General features: G+C 48.4%; 1 protein-coding gene across 1 annotated transcript; it reads left to right on the plus strand.

Annotated features, from left to right (window-relative positions):
- The first annotated feature begins 830 nt into the window (after window positions 1-830).
- On the plus strand, window positions 831-22025 carry ube2g2 (ubiquitin-conjugating enzyme E2G 2 (UBC7 homolog, yeast)). Its single transcript, XM_055871890.1, has 6 exons — window positions 831-993; window positions 1362-1397; window positions 3084-3129; window positions 12142-12260; window positions 18063-18203; window positions 21380-22025. Exons 1-6 carry the CDS (start codon window positions 951-953, stop codon window positions 21490-21492), a joined length of 498 nt encoding a protein of 165 aa, XP_055727865.1. The 5' UTR covers window positions 831-950; the 3' UTR covers window positions 21493-22025.
- Window positions 22026-23089: the final 1064 nt, after the last annotated feature.

Here is a 23089-nt window from a genome sequence, read left to right on the forward strand (position 1 = left end):
ACACAAGGTCCTCTGATCCTTCTGGTTCTCTAGTGATGAGGTAACACAAGGTCCTTCTGGTTCTCTAGTGATGAGGTAACACAAGGTCCTTCTGGTTCTCTAGTGATGAGGTAACACAAGGTCCTTCTGGTTCTCTAGTGATGAGGAAACACAAGGTCCACTGATCCTTCTGGTTCTCTAGTGATGAGGTAACACAAGGTCCACTGATCCTTCTGGTTCTCTAGTGATGAGGTAACACAAGGTCCACTGATCCTTCTGGTTCTCTAGTGATGAGGTAACACAAGGTCCTTCTGGTTCTCTAGTGATGAGATAACACAAGGACCACTGATCATTCTGGTTCTCTAGTGACTTGTATATTATTTGTTGTCATTTACTACTGTATACAATTAATATAATTTGGTACTTGACTACCTGGTATTCAGCTTGCTGGTACTCTGCTTCCTTGTTTGCATGTTTTGTGGAGTGCTGAAAGACTGTAGCTAACTTCCTAGGCCACATTAGGAATCGTAGGCAATATCAAATTTTATTAGTCACATGCACCAAATACAACAGGTGTAGAGTAGACCTTAAAGTGAAATGCTTATTTACGAGCCCCTAACCAACAATGCAGTTGAAAAATAATAATAATATGAATAAGAAATAAAAGTAAGTAATTAGAACACATCTGTAGAAATAAAAAAAAGTACATAGTAATCCAAGCTAGTATATGTAGTGATGTTTTTTAGCAAACAGACAACGATTCTCTGACACAACGGTGTTTATATGTAAACCTAGAGTACTTCCAACAGGTGGCGCTGTTGCATCTCGGGAGCTCTTTGTTACTTCTACAAACCAGAAGTGTGGACATGCGCAGTTGATCAGCTGTTAGCAGCTGCGTTGTCAACCAAAAGACAGGCGTGATTGTTTTTTTTCTGTTTTTATTTTTGAGTTTGAGTCTATATTCTTTACAAATGGCTGGTACTGCGTTAAAAAGACTGATGGCTGAGTATAAGCGTGAGTTTTCAGTATATTGGACAGCTAGCTAGCCACATTAACTCATAAACTGGCTGCTAACTAGCCAGCGTCATTAACATTAGCTAGCTAGCATCGTTAGCCAAATGGAGATGTTTTGCAACTGGCGGTTAGCCTGCCTTCCATTAATGTGAAACTCAGGAGAATCAGTAGACTAGTTAGACTAGTTAGTTATCAGTAGACATTTTTACATTTGAATTAGCTGATTGCCACGTCACCCTTTTACTTGCCTTCCTGGGTGTAAATGTGTAGCTAGTCTGTGGCCTCTATCTAAATGACTAGCGCTTAAATAACGTTACATATTTAACGTTACATCATGACAGTAATGTGTACTTTCGCCCCTATCATAGAGCTGACTCTAAACCCACCCGAGGGCATCGTTGCAGGTGAGAGATTATATAAGCCTATTACCAGTTAGCTAACGTACACTACATGGCCATAAGTATGTGGACACCTTCTCGTCGAACATCTCATTCCAAAATCATGGGCATTAATATCGAGTTGGTTCCCCCTTTACTGCTATAACAGCCTCCACTCTTCTGGGAAGGCTTTCTACTGGATGTCAAATTAAAGTTTTTTCGTCACGTAAAAAAATAGTGCAAAAAAGGTGTTAGGTGAACAATAGGTAAGTAAATAAATAAAAAGACAGGCTATATACAGTAGTGAGGCGTCATACAGACACCAGTTAGTCAGGCTGATTGAGGTAGTATGTATGTGTAGATATGGTTAAAGTGACTATGCATATATGATGAACAGAGAGTAGCAGCAGCGTAAAAGAGGGGGTGGTGGATGGCGGGACACAATGCAGAGAGCCCGGTTAGCCAATGTGCGGGAGCACTGGTTTGTCGGCCCCAATTGAGGTAGTAGAACATTGCTTCGGGGACTTCCATTCAACCACAACAGCATTAGTGAGGTTGGACACTGATGTTAGGCGATTACGCCTGACTCGCTGTCGTCCTTCCAATTCAATTCCTACTCTGTACAGGCTAGTCAAGTTCTTCCACCCCTATCTCAGCAAACAATTTCTGTATGGACTTCGCTTTGTCCACAGTGGCATTGTCATGCTGAAACAGGAAAGGGCCTTCCTCAAACTGTTGCCACATAGTTGGAAGCACAGAATCGTCTACAATGTCATTGTAGCGTTACGATTTCCCTTCATTGGATCTAAGGGGCCCGAACCATGAAAAACAGCCCCAGACCATTATTCCTCCCCCACCAAACGTTACAGTTGGCACTATGCATTGGGGCAGGTAGCGTCCGTCGGACTGCCAGGTGATGGTGAAGCGTAATTCATCACTCCAGAGAACGCGTTTTCACGGCTCTAGAGTCCAATGGCAGTGAGCTTTACACCCTGCTTGGCATTGCGGGTGGTGATCTTGTGTGTGCGGCTGCTCGGCCACGGAAACCCATTTCATGAAGCTCCCGACGAAGAGTTATTGTGCTGACGTTGCTTCCAGAGGCAGTTTGGAACTCGGTAGTGAGTGTTGCAACTGAGGACAGACGCTTTTTACACGACTTTTCCACTCTTCAGCGGTTCCGTTCTGTGAGCTTGTGTGGCCTACCACTTCACAGCTCAGCTGTTGTTGCTCCTAGACATTTCCACTTCACAATAAAATCACTTACAGTTGACCGGGGGAAGCTCTAGCAGGGAAGAAAGTTGACGAACTGACTTGTTGGAAAGGTGGCATCCTATGACAGTGACATGTTTGTTACTCACTGAGCTCTTCAGGAAGGCCATTCTATTGCCAATGTTTGTCTATGGAGATTGCATGGCGGTGTGCTCAATTTTAAACACCTGCCGGCAACGGGTGTGGTTGAAATAGCCGAGTCTACTAATGTGAAGGGGTGTCCACATACTTTTGATCATGTAGTGTATCTCTGGTTGATGTTATGACTAGAAACCATTGTCAGTAGTGTTACTTTTGACCATGTAGTGTATCTCTGTTTGATGTTTTGACTAGAAACCAGTTATGTTACTGTCGTGTCATGGACTGTAGCCTAACTAGCTAGTAGCTACAGAAACAACTAAGTCAGACTCGTATCATGACATCACATTTCCATGTTCTTGACAGGCCCTGCAAATGAAGAGAACTTCTTTGAGTGGGAGGCTTTAATTATGTAAGTATTTAAACAACTGAACAAATGTTCACTAGTACTTAACTATAGGAACATAACTAAAACAAACTCCTTTTATTTGGTCTATTCAGTGGGTTATGTAGTACCTGTGAATGATAATCAGTCCAGAAAAGTATATTTCCATGTCCAACTAGTGGGTAATCTGATGAATTCTGTGTATTTTCATGTCCAACTAGTGGGTAACCTGATGAATTCTGTGTATTTCCATGTCCAACTAGTGGGTAACCTGATGAATTCTGTGTATTTCCATGTCCAACTAGTGGGTAACCTGATGAATTCTGTGGATTTCCATATCCAACTAGTGGGTAACCTGATGAATTCTGTGTATTTTCATGTCCAACTAGTGGGTAACCTGATGAATTCTGTGTATTTCCATGCCCAACTAGTGGGTAACCTGATGAATTCTGTATATTCTCATGTCCAACTAGTGGGTAACCTGATGAATTCTGAGCTTTCTTGACCAGATGGGAAGATTGGGGAGGAGGGGTGCATTGGGAACTGGCTTTGAACTCCATAGTTGAATTGGAGGGGTCTATGAGCTCATAGTGTGGGGATTCCCCAGGTTTCATCTATTACTCTGTTTGCAGCTCTGATCCTGTGATGCTTAACAGGCTGACTACACCGCTCGCGTTACAAAATAAATTTAGAAATCTATATTATTTTTTATTTAATTATTGCAACCACACTGCTTGCGCGCGCCAACGAGCATCTGCGTTGCCACGGGCTAAAATAGAAGTCAGTTCTATTTCTGACGCAGATCGCGCTGCAAGTCCTGCCTCTCCCATCTCCTCATTGGTTTATAGAAGCAGGTACCCACGTGCCATCTCCTCATTGGTTATACCCACGTGGGTGACTGAAAGACGAAAGAGGTCGGTGGCGGTAATGCACCTAATTTATGAAAGTTGCCAATCGCAATATAAAGTCAAGAGAAGAAAAGGCCTGAAAGGAGGAGAGATGACTAGAAACGATTTGGTTGGCCGTTTTATGTGTGGATTAATTGTCGGAGTAGAGGACCTTGTGCATTTCAGGTAAAATAACAACTCAATGTTTATATCCCAGGAGAAATTAGCTAGCAACAGCAAGCTAGCTAAATTAGACAAATTAGCTAGCAACAGCAAGCTAGCTAAATTGGACAAATTAGCTAGCAACAGCAAGCTAGCTAAATAGGACAAATTAGCTAGCAACAGCAAGCTAGCTAAATAGGACAAATTAGCTAGCAACAGCAAGCTAGCTAAATAGGACAAATTAGCTAGCAACAGCAAGCTAGCTAAATAGGACAAATTAGCTAGCAACAGCAAGCTAGCTAAATAGGACAAATTAGCTAGCAACAGCAAGCTAGCTAAATAGGACAAATTAGCTAGCAACAGCAAGCTAGCTAAATAGGACAAATTAGCTAGCAACAGCAAGCTAGCTAAATAAGACAAATTAGACAAATTTCCATAAATGTTTAATGCTATTCGACCTGTCCCCAAATGAATGTAATTTGTTCAGAGTTTGTTTTGATATTTTAACCTGCGAGTCGTGATCGCGTTTGGTGTGGGGGGACAAAATACATTTATGCACGATGGCGCACACGGGCAGCCGGTTTGGGTTCCATGTCAGAAAGGTGGCTGTTGGCTGTTTGATTAATGAGCACGAGACCCACAATCCAACGTTAAAACAATAATTAAAAAAATATCCAGCCTTAAAACTGTTGACTAACTGATTTTAAAATGGATCGAGGACATGTATGGGCATTGTTATGTTGATACCAACTAGTCACAACAGTAATCCACATCTGACCATGACAGAAATGGACATAGAGATTTCAGTGTAGAGTTGTGGGGCTGTAGATGTCTCTCTCTCTCTGTCCTGGTATTGGTCCGACTGATGCCCAGGCTTGTCTCGTAGTCTTTTATATTAGGGTCTATATATTCTCAAGTTAAGGTATTGAAAACGATGATATTGAACTGTTAGTAGCCTTTCCTCTAGTTTCATCCTGTTATTGATTGTCTTCCATATTCAACGGATCATTTCCTAGGATGAAGACACCTTGGGATGGATGTAACATTAAAAAAAGCGTGTTACTTTTATTCAAAGTCCTAATATACACCTATTTTCAATCGTTTTGGCCTGCTGTCCAGGTGGGGGGACACACACACAACAATGTAAATAGTTTTGAGACTGTTGTACTGTAGCAGGGAGCAAACCCCTCAGTTTGACCTGGTGATTTGTCTTACACAATACCCTGGGAAACTCTCTGACATGAGATACCAACCGAGAGCATTCTTCACTGTTTGATTTCGTGATATCTACTCCTCATCTATACACAGCTCTCCAGGAACTAACAGCAGTGTGTAGTAAGTAACAGCTGTTAACGTTCTCGCTGTCCCAGGCCAGGCCTCTGGCAGTCCCAGGCCTCTGGCAGTCCCAGGCCAGGCCCCTGGCAGTCCCAGGCCAGGCCCCTGGCAGTCCCAGGCCAGGCCCCTGGCAGTCCCAGGCCAGGCCTCTGGCAGTCCCAGGCCTCTGGCAGTCCCAGGCCAGGCCTCTGGCAGTCCCAGGCCTCTGGCAGTCCCAGGCCTCTGGCAGTCCCAGGCCTCTGGCAGTCCCAGGTCTCTGGCAGTCCCAGGCCAGGCCTCTGGCAGTCCCAGGTCTCTGGCAGTCCCAGGTCTCTGGCAGTCCCAGGCCTCTGGCAGTCCCAGGCCTCTGGCAGTCCCAGGTCTCTGGCAGTCCCAGGCCAGGCCTCTGGCAGTCCCAGGCCAGGCCCCTGGCAGTCCCAGGCCAGGCCCCTGGCAGTCCCAGGCCAGGCCTCTGGCAGTCCCAGGCCTCTGGCAGTCCCAGGCCAGGCCTCTGGCAGTCCCAGGCCTCTGGCAGTCCCAGGCCTCTGGCAGTCCCAGGCCTCTGGCAGTCCCAGGTCTCTGGCAGTCCCAGGCCAGGCCTCTGGCAGTCCCAGGTCTCTGGCAGTCCCAGGTCTCTGGCAGTCCCAGGCCTCTGGCAGTCCCAGGTCTCTGGCAGTCCCAGGCCAGGCCTCTGGCAGTCCCAGGCCAGGCCTCTGGCAGTCCCAGGCCAGGCCTCTGGCAGTCCCAGGCCAGGCCTCTGGCAGTCCCAGGCCAGGCCACTGGCAGTCCCAGGCCACTAAGGCTATGGGTATTAGTACCTGAGAGTTGAGGTCAGGAGGTTCAACAGAAGAGCTGTGTCTCAAATGACACTGGCCTATATAGTGAACAGGGTCTGTCGGGTTCTGGTCAGAAGCGGTGAACAGGGCCCGTAGGGTTCTGGTCAGAAGCGGCGAACAGGGCCCGCACCTAACCCTAATCCACTAATATAGAAAATGAGCTCTAGGCTACAGTCAGAGACGGTGGAATAATTTTTTTGACGGGTGCATTAATATGAAATATTTCTGCTTATTTTCAACATTTTGGTAGGCAACATTTTAGTAGGCAATTTCTTAGTCAGTTTAGTCTGTAATTAGATGCATGCAGATTCTCTTCAGTCATTATATGTTGCCCTAGAAGACGAAATAAACTCTTACTCAACAGAATGATGCCTTAATGCCTCAATCTAGTTGGTATCAGTAAATCTGTCATTTCTGCTTCTTTCGCGGAACAAACACGTTTTAGGGACCGGGTAGAAAGTGCAATAACAAACAAAAAAAAAAAAAAGAGCTTTTCGGGTGAAAAATCAGTTTGACCAGTCGTAAGGAAATAGGAAGCTGTGAAAACGACCCAATGTGTTTCTGATCAGATTTCAGTTCGTCTTGGATTCATATTTTATGGTTGAAATACCATCAGCTGGTATGATGCTGATAAAGACCGTCTGTAGAGGTGCTAACTGCACATTCACATTCTCTCAAGATGCTAAAAGAAAGATATCAAATTAACCCCACTCCTGTTTCCAAGTTAAAATGTACATTTTGGTGTATAATTTTACTGCAAGAAATACTCATTCTGCAGGAGTTCATATTAAAATGCGAGAGGTTATAGACAGTGTCCAGATTTCAGTTTCCATTTAACCCGTCTAAACTGAAGGCTACAGTTCCCTTGACGTGCCATAGGCCTATTTGATGTACCGACTTGCAACTGTATAGCTCCTCACATCATCACACATAACATAGCCAGCACTGCTATCATCCAAACGTTACTTTTCTGTCCCTCCCTTCTCTTTATTTTCAGCTCTCCATTTCACAGCTTTCCTCTTATTGAATTAATCTCCGGGCATCGTCCTTTTTTGGCTCAGTGGATCGACATGAACTGTTTCTGCCCGTTCCCGAATGTGATTGTAAGCTATTTGGTTCGCTTAAAGTTAGGCCTTAAAGCTTAGGCTTATGCACTAAATGTAGGCAATAGATAGAAATTGTACGAGAATTATACATTTAATGGATTTTTTGGGGGGGTATTGTTTTTCTTTATTCAACCCACCCTTCATCCACACAATATTTAATGATCTCTAAACCCACCCCGCCTTTCATCCACACAATGCAAATAGTCTGGGTAGTCATTTGACTACCTAGTTCAGAAGTCTTATGGCTTTGGGGGTAAAAGCTGTTGAGAAGCCTTTTTGTCCTAGACTTGGCACTCCGCTACCGCTTGCCATGCGGTAGTAGAGAGAGCAGTCGGTGGCTGGGGTCTTTGACCACTTTTAAGGCCTTCCTCAGTTTGGCCTTTTTAAGTTCTATGAGTAAGATATTTAGTTCAGCAAATGAGGTAGCCTGAACCCAGATATACGTTTGTGCACTTGTCAACTCTGATGTTTGGCATGACAGTGTGTGACAAAGAGTTGGTGGTATGATGGCACAAACAGACCGGGACTCAGGCTATTAGGAACAAGGAGTGCAACTAACAGAATTGATATGATCAGAACCTGACTGTCAATCAGCTGATCTGGTGGCTGGGTGATCGGATAAGGATTTGTTTAAGTGCTTCTAACTCAGCCAATCAAAACACGGATGTTGCCGTGTCCGTCCCGGGTTTTAACTCTTAAGGAAATTAGATGGGACAGCTGATTGGCTGTGAAGTTTGATGATTAATGATTGATTGGCAGGCCTTAAAGCCCCCCAACGATTTGCCTGTTAACTTCTCTGGGATAGGATGTTGTTATCATATATATCCAATAACGTTCCGACCGGAGCATTCCTTCGTGTCTGTAGAAGTTATGGAAACGCATGGCGATATCATGAGGAAAGCGCGTGACCAGGAACTGGCATTCTGCCAGACCAATGACTGAAACACCTCCCATCCGGCCCCACATCACAGTATAGGCTTCATTCAGCGTTCTACAGACTGTTGACATCTAGTGGAAGGCGTAGGAAGTGCAAACAGATCCATATATTACAGGGAATTGAATAGGCGATGACTTTTAACATCGACCAGTCTCAGAATTCTCACTTCCTGTTTGGATTTTTTTCTCAGGTTTTTGCCTGCCATATGAGTTATGTTATACTCACAGACATCATTCAAACAGTTTTAGAAACGTCATAGTGTTTTTAAAAAATCCAATAGTAATAATAATATGCATATACACTGCTCAAAAAAATAAAGGGAACACTTAAACAACACAATGTAACTCCAAGTCAATTTTTTATTTATTTATTTTATTTTACCGTTATTTTACCAGGTAAGTTGACTGAGAACACGTTCTCATTTACAGCAACGACCTGGTGAATAGTTACAGGGGAGAGGAGGGGGATGAATGAGCCAATTGTAAACTGGGGATTATTAGGTGACCATGATGGTTTGAGGGCCAGATTGGGAATTTAGCCAGGACACCGGGGTTAACACCACTACTCTTACGATAAGTGCCATGGGATCTTTAATGACCTCAGAGAGTCAGGACACCCGTTTAACCTCCCATCTGAAAGACAGCACCCTATACAGGACAATGTCCCCAATCACTGCCCTGGGTCATTGGGATATTTTTTAGACCAGAGGAAAGAGCCTCCTACTGGCCCTCCAACACCACTTCCAGCAGCATCTGGTCTCCCATCCAAGGACTGACCAGGACCAACCCTGCTTAGCTTCAGAAGCAAGCCAGCAGTGGTATGCAGGGTGGTATGCTGCTGTGAAATCAAACTGTCCACTTAGGAAGCAACACTGATTGACAATAAATTTCACATGCTGTTGTGCAAATGGAATAGACAAAAGGTGGAAATTATAGGCAATTAGCAAGACACCCCCCAAAACAGGAGTGATTCTGCAGGTGGTGACCACAGACCACTTCTCAGTTCCTATGCTTCCTGGCGGATGTTTTGGTCACTTTTGAATGCTGGCGGTGCTCTCACTCTAGTGGTAGCATGAGACGGAGTCTACAACCCACACAAGTGGCTCAGGTAGTGCAGTTCATCCAGGATGGCACATCAATGCGAGCTGTGGCAAAAAGGTTTGCTGTGTCTGTCAGCGTAGTGTCCAGAGCATGGAGGCGCTACCAGGAGACAGGCCAGTACATCAGGAGACGTGGAGGAGGCCGTAGGAGGGCAACAACCCAGCAGCAGGACCGCTACCTCCGCCTTTGTGCAAGGAGGTGCACTGCCAGCGCCCTGCAAAATGACCTCCAGCAGGCCACAAATGTGCATGTGTCTGCTCAAACGGTCAGAAACAGACTCCATGAGGGTGGTATGAGGGCCCGACGTCCACAGGTAGGGGTTGTGCTTACAGCCCAACACCGTGCAGGACGTTTGGCATTTGCCAGAGAACACCAAGATTGGCAAATTCGCCACTGGCGCCCTGTGCTCTTCACAGATGAAAGCAGGTTCACACTGAGCACATGAGCACATGTGACAGACGTGACAGAGTCTGGAGACGCCGTGGAGAACGTTCTGCTGCCTGCACCATCCTCCAGCATGACCGGTTTGGCGATGGGTCAGTCATGGTGTGGGGTGGCATTTCTTTGTGGGGCCGCACAGCCCTCCATGTGCTCGCCAGAGGTAGCCTGACTGCCATTAGGTACCGAGATGAGATCCTCAGACCCCTTGTGAGACCATATGCTGACACATGCACATTTGTGGCCTGCTGGAGGTCATTTTGCAGGGCGCTGGCAGTGTCCAGACGGAAGCCACTCCTCAGTAAAAGGCACATGACAGCCTACTTGGAGTTTGCCAAAAGGCACCTAAAGACTCTCAGACCATGAGAAACAAGATTAGTCTCTGGTCTAATGAACCCAAGATTGAACTCTTTGGCCTGAATGCCAAGCATCACGTCTGGAGGAAACCTGGCACCATCCCTACGGTGAAGCATGGTGGTGGCCACCACCATAACAAAATGACAAAATATGGAAAGTACTTTATGAATTGTATATTACTGTATATTAAGTAACAATGATGACATGCAAAGCCATGTTTTGTCCCCCCTGTTATGCTGTCCCTCCCGTTATACTGTCCCTCCAGTTATACTGTCCCTCCTGTTATACTGTCCCTCCTGTTATACTGTCCCTCCCGTTTCCTTGTCTAGCCAGTAGCCATGCTTTTAAACCTATTGAAAACTAATTGTAATATGAATAATGTACATTTAAAGGGAAATTCTAGCGTACCCAGCCAGTGCAAAACCTCTTGTTGTAGAGATGATTGTATATCTGACTAACTGTCCTGTGTTATGTGACCAAAGTGTAGAGGGTCTATGAAGGGTTTTGATCCTTATAATTAGCATCTCTGCCTAATCCTCCCCTGAATACCCTGCCTGCCCCAGCATGTGATACAGCAGTCTAATGAAAGCACTGCCTTGTGGGAACATTTCCATTTGGTACGCAGCCACTGGCTGTCCACAGAGCCTTACATCAGCGGCACCTCCCCCTTGGAGAACAGAGCGGCACCTCCCCCTTGGATAACGGAGTGGCACCTCCCCCTTGGAGAACGGAGCGGCACCTCCCCCCTTGGAGAACGGAGCGGCACCTCCCCCCTTGGAGAACGGAGCGGCACCTCCCCCCTTGGAGAACGGAGCGGCACCTCCCCCCTTGGAGAACGGAGCGGCACCTCCCCCCTTGGAGAACGGAGCGGCTCCTCCCCCTTGGAGAACAGAGCGGGACCTCCCCCCTTGGAGAACGGAGCGGCACCTCCCCCCTTGGAGAACGGAGCGGCACCTCCCCCCTTGGAGACCAGAGCGGCACCTCCCCCCTTGGAGAACGGAGCGGCACCTCCCCCCTTGGAGAACGGAGCGGCACCTCCCCCCTTGGAGAACGGAGCGGCACCTCCCCCCTTGGAGAACGGAGCGGCACCTCCCCCCTTGGAGAACGGAGCGGCACCTCCCCCCTTGGAGAACGGAGCGGCTCCTCCCCCTTGGAGAACAGAGCGGGACCTCCCCCCTTGGAGAACGGAGCGGCACCTCCCCCCTTGGAGAACGGAGCGGCACCTCCCCCCTTGGAGACCAGAGCGGCACCTCCCCCCTTGGAGAACAGAGCGGCTCCTCCCCCTTGGAGAACAGAGCGGGACCTCCCCCCTTGGAGAACAGAGCGGCACCACCCCCGTTGGAGAACAGAGCGGCTCCTCCCCCCTTGGAGACCAGAGCGGCACCTCCCCCCTTGGAGAACAGAGCGGCTCCTCCCCCTTGGAGAACAGAGCGGGACCTCCCCCCTTGGAGAACAGAGCGGCACCACCCCCCTTGGAGAACAGAGCGGCTCCTCCCCCTTGGAGAACAGAGCAGCGCCTAGTATGTTTTAGGCTGTTGAGTGGTTTGGTCTACCGGATAGTGGTTCAACATGAAGCTGATGTCAAGACACATCATGGTGGCGTTAAAATGTTCCTCTTGGATTTCACAGCTTTCTGCTACTTTTCTGCTCAGATCAGAAGTGCCTGTGTAATATTTGGTTCACGATTAAGCTGTTTCCTTTTTATTTATTTTTATTTTTTTAACCCTGACCATTTGACATCTGACCCATGTCCGTAGAAAACCGCTTTCCATTTCTAATCCATATGACGAAAAAATGTGCAGATGCAAAATGTATCACCCGTTGAGCTGTAAATGATTTATCACGTCATCACTTCTCCGGGCCTAACTAACCTGACCTGCGTCCCGTGTGTTTTCTACCCAGGGGTCCTGAGGACACGTGTTTTGAGGGCGGAGTATTTCCAGCCCTCCTCTCCTTCCCGTCAGACTACCCTCTCAGCCCTCCTAAAATGAGGTTCACCTGCGACATGTTTCACCCAAACAGTAAGTCAACATATCATTTACATTGACATTTTAGTCATTTAGCAGACGCTCTTATCCAAAACGACTTACAGTAGAGTGCATACATTTTATTACATTTTTACATACTGAGACAAGGATATCCCTACCGGCCAAACCCTCCCTAACCCGGACGACGCTATGCCAATTGTGCGTCGCCCCACGGACCTCCCGGTTGCGGCCGGCAGCGACAGAGCCTGGGCGTGAACCCAGAGACTCTGGTGGCGCAGCTAGCACTACGATGCAGTGCCCTAGACCACTGCGCCACCCGGGAGGCATATCAACATATCATTTGAGTTTGGACACACCAACTCATTCCAGGGGTTTTCTACATTGTAGAATAATAGTGAAGACATTAAAAACTATGAAATAACACATATGGAATCATGTAGTAACCAAAAAAAAGTGTTAAACAAATCAAAATATATTTGAGATTCTTCAAAGTAGCCACTTTTTGAAGAATGGTCCTGGGACAGTCCATGTTGCTGTCTGACTTTCCCAACTCAGTCTGATGGTACAGTCCATGTTGCTGTCTGACTTCCCCAACTCAGTCTGATGGTACAGTCCATGTTGCTGTCTGACTTCCCCAACTCACTTCCCCAACTCACAACTCGCTAGTGCACTACCAGGGGCCCCGTACAGGCTAGTGCACTACCAGGGGCCCCGTACAGGCTAGTGCACTACCAGGGGCCCCCTACAGGTTAGTGCACTACCAGGGGCCCCCTACAGGTTAGTGCACTACCAGGGGCCCCCTACAGGTTAGTGCACTACCAGGGGCCCCGTACAGGCTAGTGCACTACCAGGGGCCCCGTACAGGCTAGTGCACTACCAGGGGCCCCTACAGGCTAGTGCACTACCAGGGGCCCCGTACAGGCTAGTGCACTACCAGGGGCCCCTACAGGCTAGTGCACTACCAGGGGCCCCTACAGGCTAGTGCACTACCAGGGGCCCCTACAGGCTAGTGCACTACCAGGGGCCCCGTACAGGTTAGTGCACTACCAGGGGCCCCCTACAGGTTAGTGCACTACCAGGGGCCCCCTACAGGTTAGTGCACTACCAGGGGCCCCGTACAGGCTAGTGCACTACCAGGGGCCCCTACAGGCTAGTGCACTATAACAGGAATATGGTTCCATTTGGGACTCAACGTCAGTGTTAACAACAGACGGCAGCAACAGGATAGACTGTCTTCAATGCCACCCTTTACACTATGTAGTGCACTCGATTTGAACTAGGACCCATAGAGAACCCTTAGAGCTCAGGACCCATAGAGAACCCATAGAGCTCAGCGCCCATAGAAAACCCAGAGAGCTCAGGACCCATAGAGAACCCATAGAGCTCAGGACCCATAGAGAACCCATAGAGCTCAGCGCCCATAGAGAACCCAGAGAGCTCATGGCCCATAGAGAACCCATAGAGCTCAGCGCCCATAGAAAACCCAGAGAGCTCAGGACCCGTAGAGAACCCATAGAGCTCAGGACCCGTAGAGAACCCATAGAGCTCAGGACCCGTAGAGAACCCATAGAGCTCAGCGCCCGTAGAGAACCCATAGAGCTCAGCGCCCGTAGAGAACCCATAGAGCTCAGCGCCCATAGAGAACCCATAGAGCTCAGCGTCCGTAGAGAACCCAGAGAGCTCAGGACCCGTAGAGAACCCAGAGAGCTCAGCGTCCGTAGAGAACCCATAGAGCTCAGGACCCGTAGAGAACCCATAGAGCTCAGCGTCCGTAGAGAACCCAGAGAGCTCAGGGTCCGTAGAGAACCCAGAGAGCTCAGGGTCCGTAGAGAACCCAGAGAGCTCAGGGTCCGTAGAGAACCCAGAGAGCTCAGGGTCCGTGGAGAACCCAGAGAGCTCAGGGTCCGTGGAGAACCCAGAGAGCTCAGGGTCCGTGGAGAACCCAGAGAGCTCAGGGTCCGTGGAGAACCCAGAGAGCTCAGGGTCCGTGGAGAACCCAGAGAGCTCAGGGTCCGTGGAGAACCCAGAGAGCTCAGGGTCCGTGGAGAACCCAGAGAGCTCAGGGTCCGTGGAGAACCCAGAGAGCTCAGGGTCCGTGGAGAACCCAGAGAGCTCAGGGTCCGTGGAGAACCCAGAGAGCTCAGGGTCCGTGGAGAACCCAGAGAGCTCAGGGTCCGTGGAGAACCCAGAGAGCTCAGGGTCCGTGGAGAACCCAGAGAGCTCAGGGTCCGTGGAGAACCCAGAGAGCTCAGGGTCCGTGGAGAACCCAGAGAGCTCAGGGTCCGTGGAGAACCCAGAGAGCTCAGGGTCCGTGGAGAACCCAGAGAGCTCAGGGTCCGTGGAGAACCCAGAGAGCTCAGGGTCCGTGGAGAACCCAGAGAGCTCAGGGTCCGTGGAGAACCCAGAGAGCTCAGGGTCCGTGGAGAACCCAGAGAGCTCAGGGTCCGTGGAGAACCCATGGAGCTCAGGGTCCGTGGAGAACCCATGGAGCTCAGGACCCGTGGAGAACCCATGGAGCTCAGGACCCAGAGAGAACCCGTAGGGCTCGACAGCCTCTGTTCTGTTGCTGCTGTCTGCTCTGTTAATACTCGTTAATACCTGTTAATATCTGCTCTGCACATACCTGTTAATACCTGCCCTGTTAATACCTGCTCTGTTAATACCTGTTAATACCTGCTCTGTTAATACCTGCTCTGTTAATACCTGCTCTGTTAATACCTGTTAATACCTGCTCTGTTAATTCCTGTTAATATCTGCTCTGTTAATACCTGTTAATACCTGCTCTGTTAATACCTGCTCTGTTAATACCTGCTCTGTTAATACCTGTTAATACCTGCTCTGTTAATACCTGCTCTGTTAATACCTGCTCTGTTAATACCTGTTAATACCTGCTCTGTTAATTCCTGCTCTGTTAATACCTGCTCTGTTAATACCTGTTAATATCTGCTCTGTTAATTCCTGTTAATATCTGCTCTGCCCAGCCAATATCTGTTAATACCTGCTAATACCTGTTAATACCTGTTAATATCTGCTAATAGCTGGGACACCTCAATATGAGAGCGGACATAATCAGTGGTGGTGGTGTGCTGATCCCAGGAGGAAGAGAGCACCACATCTGGGTTCAAAAACTGTTTGAAATCCTTCAAATTCTTGTGGCGTTTGCTTTGGCCTGCATGAATGTTTCCAGATCGGGTGGTGTTTTGACAATGGTATTGGTTCCCTAAACCAGGTAAGCTCAATCAAGCCCAGATAAAGTATTGTCAATGATTTCAAATAGTATTTGAACCCAGGTGTGGAGAGGAGAGGCCCTGTTCTGTGCTGTAACTAGTGCCTCTGCTGTGGCTTGTCTGACGATGAGTTGGTCGGGATAATTAGAGGTCGGCAGTCCCTGGACACCACTCTGAGGTTTCTTACGTGTTTGTAAGACAGTAGAGACTAACCTGGCACTATTGTTCTGTCCTGGCAGAGAGCCAGCTAGATACTGTGAGAAGGTGTGTGTGTGTGTGTGTGTGTGTGTGTGTGTGTGTGTGTGTGTGTGTGTTTAGTACGTGTCCCTGTAGGGCATAGACTGGGACATTGTACCTTACCTTGCTTTTCACCCCCACAAAGGCCAGATCCTGACAGTTTGAAACATCCAATATTGGGTGTTAACCTCCAAGGTGTGAATCCCATTCAGTAAAAATGAATCTTGGAACGTGATACTTCTAGTATGTTGTTGAACATGAGCAGTTGCTTTGTTTTGCTACGCTGCCAGTCAGCAGTAGAAGCATAATCAAAGAGATTAAACCCCCGCGGGCCTCTTTTTTAAAAGCCCTCGCTTCTTGTCAGCCCCACTGCCTCACCCACCGTCTGCCCAGATCTTCTCCCCAGAGGCCTTTATTCTGTGCTTCATCTGTAACGTTGACGTTTTCTCTTCTCCGCCATATCTGAGAACTGTGACGTGAGGTACTGGATGGCTCAGGCCTGGGTGGTCCGAGGGGAAAGCGTTAAAACAGGATCTTCTGGAAGCCCCCCCCCCCCCCCCCCCCCTTTAGCCCTGATAGTCTATGGTGTATCTGCCATTGTAACATTTCTCTCCTGTGGCATGTGATGTGGCATGGTGAGGGCTCAGGGGGAAATTGAGGCTAGCCACAAGATAACACATTGCAAACAGGAAGCACTTTATCAGCCTGCTGGCTGCTGGGAGGACAGATCACTATCCCTGGGAGAGGGTCAAATGGAACCCTATTCCCTATATAGTGTACTACTTTTGACCAGGGGCCCTATATAGGGAATAGGGTTCTCTTTGGGACGAAGACTCTTGCTCTATCCCTCCATGGCCTAGCAGAGTAGATGGGATCTGATGTATTACAGTGGTTTGTGGTGGTGGCTGGTAGAACTGACGGGCTCTTTGATTCACCAGAAGCAGGGCGGCCCTGATTTAGATTCAAATCCAATCTCCAGCCCGTCTCTGTCTGTCTGTCTCTCTCTCTCTGTCTGTCTCTCTCTGTCTGTCTGTCCGTCTGTCTGTCTGTCTGTCTGTCTGTTTGTCTGTCTCTCTCTCTCTGTCTGTCTGTCTCTCTCTGTCTGTCTGTCTGTCCGTCCGTCCGTCCGTCCGTCTGTCTGTCTATGTCTGTCTGTCTCGCTCTGTCACCCCCTACTACAGCCCCCCCCCAATTTTTTTTTTTAAACTAAGAACAGATATAGCCCTTGGTTCACTCCAGACTTGACTGCTCTTGACCATTGACCAGCACAAAAACACCCTGTGGCGTACTGCACTAGCTTCGAATAGTCCCCGCGATATGCAACTTTTCAGAGAAGTCAGGAACCAATACACACAGTCAGTTAGGCTTTTTCACACTGAAATTTGCATCCTGTAGCACTAATTCCAGAAAGTTCTGGGACACTGTAACGTCCATGGAGAATAAGAGCACCTCCTCCCAGCTGCCCACTGCACTGAGGCTAGGAAACACTGTCACCACCGATAAATCTACGATAATTGAGAATTTCAATAAGCATTTTTCTACGGCTGGCCATGCTATCCACCTGGCTCCCCCTACCCCGGTCAAAAGCCCTGCGCTCCCCTCAGCAACTTGCCCGACCCCCCACATTTGTGGCCTGCTGGAGGTCATTTTGCAGGGCTCTGGCAGTGCTCCTCCTGCTCAAAGGCGGAGGTAGCGGTCCTGCTGCTGGGTTGTTGCCCTCCTACGGCCTCCTCCACGTCTCCTGATGTACTGGCCTGTCTCCTGGTAGAGCCTCCATGCTCTGGACACTACGCTGACAGACACAGCAAACCTTCTTGCCACAGCTCGCATTGATGTGCCATCCTGGATGAACTGCACTACCTGAGCCACTTGTGTGGGTTGTAGACTCCGTCTCATGCTACCACTAGAGTGAGAGCACCGCCAGCATTCAAAAGTGACCAAAACATCAGCCAGGAAGCATAGGAACTGAGAAGTGGTCTGTGGCCACCACCTGCAGAATCACTCCTTTATTGGGGGTGTCTTGCTAATTGCCTATCATTTCCACCTGTTGTCTATTCCATTTGCACAACAGCATGTGAAATTTATTGTCAATCAGTGTTGCTTCCTAAGTGGACAGTTTGATTTCACAGAAGTGTGATTGACTTGGAGTTACATTGTGTTGTTTAAGTGTTCCCTTTATTTTTTTGAGCACTGTATATATATAAATACCTGGTTAAATAAATACGTTAAAAAACAACCACAGTTGTACTGAAATAAAAAAAATATGCTTTTTATCAAAATGAAAGTACTACCAGGTTACATACATCCTTCAGGTACTGGGTTTGTGTCATGTGATCCTGTATGTGTCTACTGTTCTCCTCTCTCTCTTCAGTTTACCCAGATGGCCGTGTGTGTATCTCTATCCTGCACGCTCCAGGAGACGACCCGATGGGCTACGAGAGCAGTGCTGAGAGATGGAGTCCTGTCCAGAGTGTGGAGAAGATCCTACTGTCTGTAGTCAGCATGTTAGCAGGTCAGTCCTGAGAGATCCTACTGTCTGTAGTCAGCATGTTAGCAGGTCAGTCCTGAGAGATCCTACTGTCTGTAGTCAGCATGTTAGCAGGTCAGTCCCCTACCTACCTCAACATTATGGCCGTATTCATTCGGTCACACCGTAGCGAAACGTTTTGCAGCGGAAAACCAAAAAACAAGCGTTTCTTATTGGACACGTTCATGTATTCCCTCCCAGTTTCGTTCCATTTGTTGCCTAATAAATGCATCCCTGGCCTGTCCGTCAGACAGGTGCTTCCTTGAACATTATGGGGTGCGTTTGTAAATTCACACTGGCAGTGTGATCTGAGTTCAGAGCACTCTGGTTTGAGAGTGCAGAATAACGGATGAATTTAACGGATGAAAAAACCTGGTGCGTGTTATTACAGGTGCCAGTCACACAGTTACTAACTGGATGACATGAAAACAGTCTAATCAGCTCTGCTAGGGGGAGTGAAAAGGTCTGAGTGTCTGGAAGTAGCTAGCTAGCCAACGTTAGCCTGGGTGCTTTTACATTTTTTTTTTAATTTAAGTAATAATTTAACCTTTATTTAACTAGGCGAGTCAGTTAAGAAAAAAATCTTATTTACAATGTCGGCCTACCGGGGAACTGTGGGTTAACTGTCTTGTTCAGGGGCAGAACGACAGATTTTTACCTTGTCAGCTCGGGGATTCGATCTAGCAACCTTTGGGTTACTAGTCCAACGCTCTGACCACTAGGCTACCTGCCTTACTGCTGTTGTGAGGTCAGGACACTCCAATCAACTCCTCGGTCAGACCAGAGCGCTCTGAGAGCGAGACGCTCTGGATTTACCAATAGAAAGGTTGACAACGCTGTGCAATTAAGAACGTGACAGAGCGTGTTGACACTCCAGAGGGAGTTTAGGACCGAGGGGATATTTTCTTACTCTGCTGTCTGGTATCACGTCACCACACAAAGACTTGAGACATAATGATGGTGGTGACAGGTAGGGCTACGGGCAGGTAGGGCTACGGGCGGCCTGGGCTACGGGCGGGCGGGCAGGCAGGGCTACGGGCGGGCAGGCAGGCAGGGCTACATGCGGCCAGGGCTACGGGCGGCCAGGGCTACGGGCGGGCTGAACCCTTTAGGAGCAATGGGAGGCAGACAGAACCCTTTAGGAGCAATGGGAGGCAGACAGAACCCTTTAGGAGCAATGGGAGGCAGACAGAACCCTTTAGGAGCAATGGGAGACAGACAGACCCCTTTAGGAGCAATGGGAGGCAGACAGAACCCTTTAGGAGCGATGGGAGGCAGACAGAACCCTTTAGGAGCAATGGGAAACAGACAGACCCCTTTAGGAGCAATGGGAGACAGACAGAACCCTTTAGGAACAATGGGAGACAGACAGAACCCTTTAGGAGCAATGGGAGACAGACAGAACCCTGTAGGAGCAATGGGAGACAGACAGAACCCTGTAGGAGCAATGGGAGACAGACAGAACCCTGTAGGAGCAATGGGAGACAGACAGAACCCTTTAGGAGCAATGGGAGGCAGACAGACCCCTTTAGGTGCAATGGGAGACAGACAGACCCCTTTAGGAGCAATGGGAGACAGACAGCCCCTTTTAGGAGCAATGGGAGACAGACAGACCCTTTAGGAGCAATGGGAGACAGACGGAACCCTGTAAGAGCAATGGGAGACAGACAGAACCCTTTAGGAGCAATGGGAGGCAGACAACCCTGTAGGAGCAATGGGAGACAGACAGACCCTTTAGGAGCAATGGGAGGCAGACAGAACCCTTTAGGAGCAATGGGAGACAGACAGACCCTTTAGGAGCAATGGGAGACAGACAGAACCCTTTAGGAGCAATGGGAGACAGACAGAACCCTTTAGGAGCAATGGGAGACAGACAGAACCCTGTAGGAGCAATGGGAGACTGACAGAACCCTGTAGGAGCAATGGGAGACAGACAGAACCCTTTAGGAGCAATGGGAGGCAGACGGAACCCTGTAGGAGCAATGGGAGACAGACAGACCCCTTTAGGAGCAATGGGAGGCAGACAGACCCCTTTAGGAGCAATGGGAGGCAGACAGACCCTTTAGGAGCAATGGGAGACAGACAGACCCTTTAGGAGCAATGGGAGACACAGACCCTTTAGGAGCAATGGGAGGCAGACAGAACCCTGTAGGAGCAATGGGAGACAGACAGAACCCTTTAGGAGCAATGGGAGACAGACAGACCCTTTAGGAGCAATGGGAGGCAGACAGAACCCTGTAGGAGCAATGGGAGACAGACAGAACCCTTTAGGAGCAATGGGAGACAGACAGACCCTTTAGGAGCAATGGGAGGCAGACAGAACCCTGTAGGAGCAATGGGAGGCAGACAGAACCCTTTAGGAGCAATGGGAGGCAGACAGAACCCTGTAGGAGCAATGGGAGACAGACAGAACCCTTTAGGAGCAATGGGAGACAGACAGAACCCTTTAGGAGCAATGGGAGGCAGACAGAACCCTGTAGGAGCAATGGGAGGCAGACAGAACCCTTTAGGAGCAATGGGAGACAGACAGAACCCTTTAGGAGCAATGGGAGGCAGACAGAACCCTGTAGGAGCAATGGGAGGCAGACAGAACCCTTTAGGAGCAATGGGAGGCAGACAGAACCCTGTAGGAGCAATGGGAGGCAGACAGAACCCTTTAGGAGCAATGGGAGGCAGACAGAACCCTGTAGGAGCAATGGGAGACAGACAGAACCCTTTAGGAGCAATGGGAGACAGACAGAACCCTTTAGGAGCAATGGGAGACAGACAGAACCCTTTAGGAGCAATGGGAGGCAGACAGAACCCTTTAGGAGCAATGGGAGGCAGACAGACCCCTTTAGGAGCAGTGGGAGGCAGACAGACCCCTTTAGGAGCAGTGGGAGGCAGACAGACCCCTTTAGGAGCAGTGGGAGGCAGACAGACCCCTGTAGGAGCAATGTGAATAGAGCTATAGCCCCTCTCTCTGCTCCAGACTACAGTCTGTTTTCTCTACGTATTGTAGCCATCTCAACCTCAGAACAGGCCAGTTCACTCAATATAAATTGACATACTTGAAACCTAATGTTGGCACTGCTGTTTTCATTTGAAGTTTGGTATTTGCCACTAAATATGTCCAAGTGAGTGTAAACAAGCCATTCTCTCCTCTACCTTTTTCCCTCCAGAGCCCAATGATGAGAGTGGAGCGAACGTGGACGCTTCCAAGATGTGGCGTGAGGACAGAGACCAGTTCTACAACCTGGCCCAACAGATCGTCCGCAAGTCCCTGGGACTCTAATAACAACCACATCACATGCTCTACTTACGTCCTAAATGGCACCCTATTCCCTATAGGGCGCACTACTTTAGACCAAAGTCCTATGAGCCCCGGTCCAAAAGTAGTGCACTATGAAGGGAACGGTGTGTCATCTGGGACCTCTGTCTGGATCTAATCTGTCAGGTTTCCAACCTACCGCTTTCATTTCACCCAACATGTCACCAGGACAGGAAGTTGTCACGACCAGGAAGTTACAGGAGACTACAGTGACAATTAGACGAGCTGGTAGGCATGGATACGGCAGGTGACTGATGGCTCCATCTCTGGCGGTTTCCATGGGTACGATGAACCCACAAAAATCATTTGACTCAAATGACCCGTTTGGTTCCGTTGTCACACCTCTCTCTCTCTCAAGCACTTTATATTGTTTTATCCTAAGGAATATGTTTAGCGTGTTACTACCCAGAATGCCATTCACTCTGCAATATGGCTACATAAGAGGTGCTGTGACTCATTTGAATAGTAAAATAAATAATAAAAAGTGTTTGTGAGAACTTGTCAATGTATGTTTATTAATACTGTGAACGTGTGACAGACAGACACACGGAATGGCTCTTCTGTTTTAGGATATTCCCCCATGACTATTACTTCCCAAAAACCCTCTCGTTGACTCAACTATTGCAAACTGTCTGACGCTAGTTTTAGGAGTATTAACATCGATGTGGGGAATAAAGCATTTAGCTTCTGGGCGGTACGTTTTTGGTTTTTACCCCCCCCCCCCCCCCCCCCAAAAGAACACATTGAAGAAATTACTATTATACAGACCTGTGTCGTTGGACGTCTGAATGTGGTGCCGGTAAATATAAAGATTATTTCAGCTGTGGTGTCGTTTGCTGTGTCTCTCAAAGGGAGAGCTGTGTCTCTTCGTGGTCTGTAACCACGAAGTTACAAAGACTCCGGCTCTCAGTTTGAACCGTATATTTCTGTTAGAACGACGGGCAGAATAACGTGGTTGTAGCCGAGGACGATGGATAAATAGATTCTTCATCGAATGATTTGAAAATAAATATGAGGATATTCCTCTGAGAAGAATGAAGGCCTGTTGGTGATGAGTATTTATCCAGCAACAACTCCCATCAACAGCAACAACTCCCATCAACAGCAACAACTCCCATCATCAACAACAACTCCCATCAACAGCAACAACTCCCATCAACAGCAACAACTCCCATCAACAGCAACAACTCCCATCAACAGCAACAACTCCCATCATCAACAGCAACAACTCCCATCATCAACAGCAACAACTCCCATCATCAACAGCAACAACTCCCATCATCAACAACAACAACTCCCATCATCAACAGCAACAACTCCCATCATCAACAACAACTCCCATCAACAACAACAACAACTCCCATCAACAACAACAACAACTCCCATCAACAACTCCCATCAGCAGCAACAACTCCCATCAGCAGCAACAACTCCCATCAACAGCAACAACTCCCATCAACAGCAACAACTCCCATCAACAGCAACAACTCCCATCATCAACAACAACAACTCCCATCATCAACAACAACTCCCATCAACAGCAACAACTCCCATCATCAAC

The sequence above is a fragment of the Salvelinus fontinalis genome, chromosome 19, assembly GCF_029448725.1.
Source record: "Salvelinus fontinalis isolate EN_2023a chromosome 19, ASM2944872v1, whole genome shotgun sequence".
In the NCBI taxonomy this organism is placed as follows: domain Eukaryota; kingdom Metazoa; phylum Chordata; class Actinopteri; order Salmoniformes; family Salmonidae; genus Salvelinus; species Salvelinus fontinalis.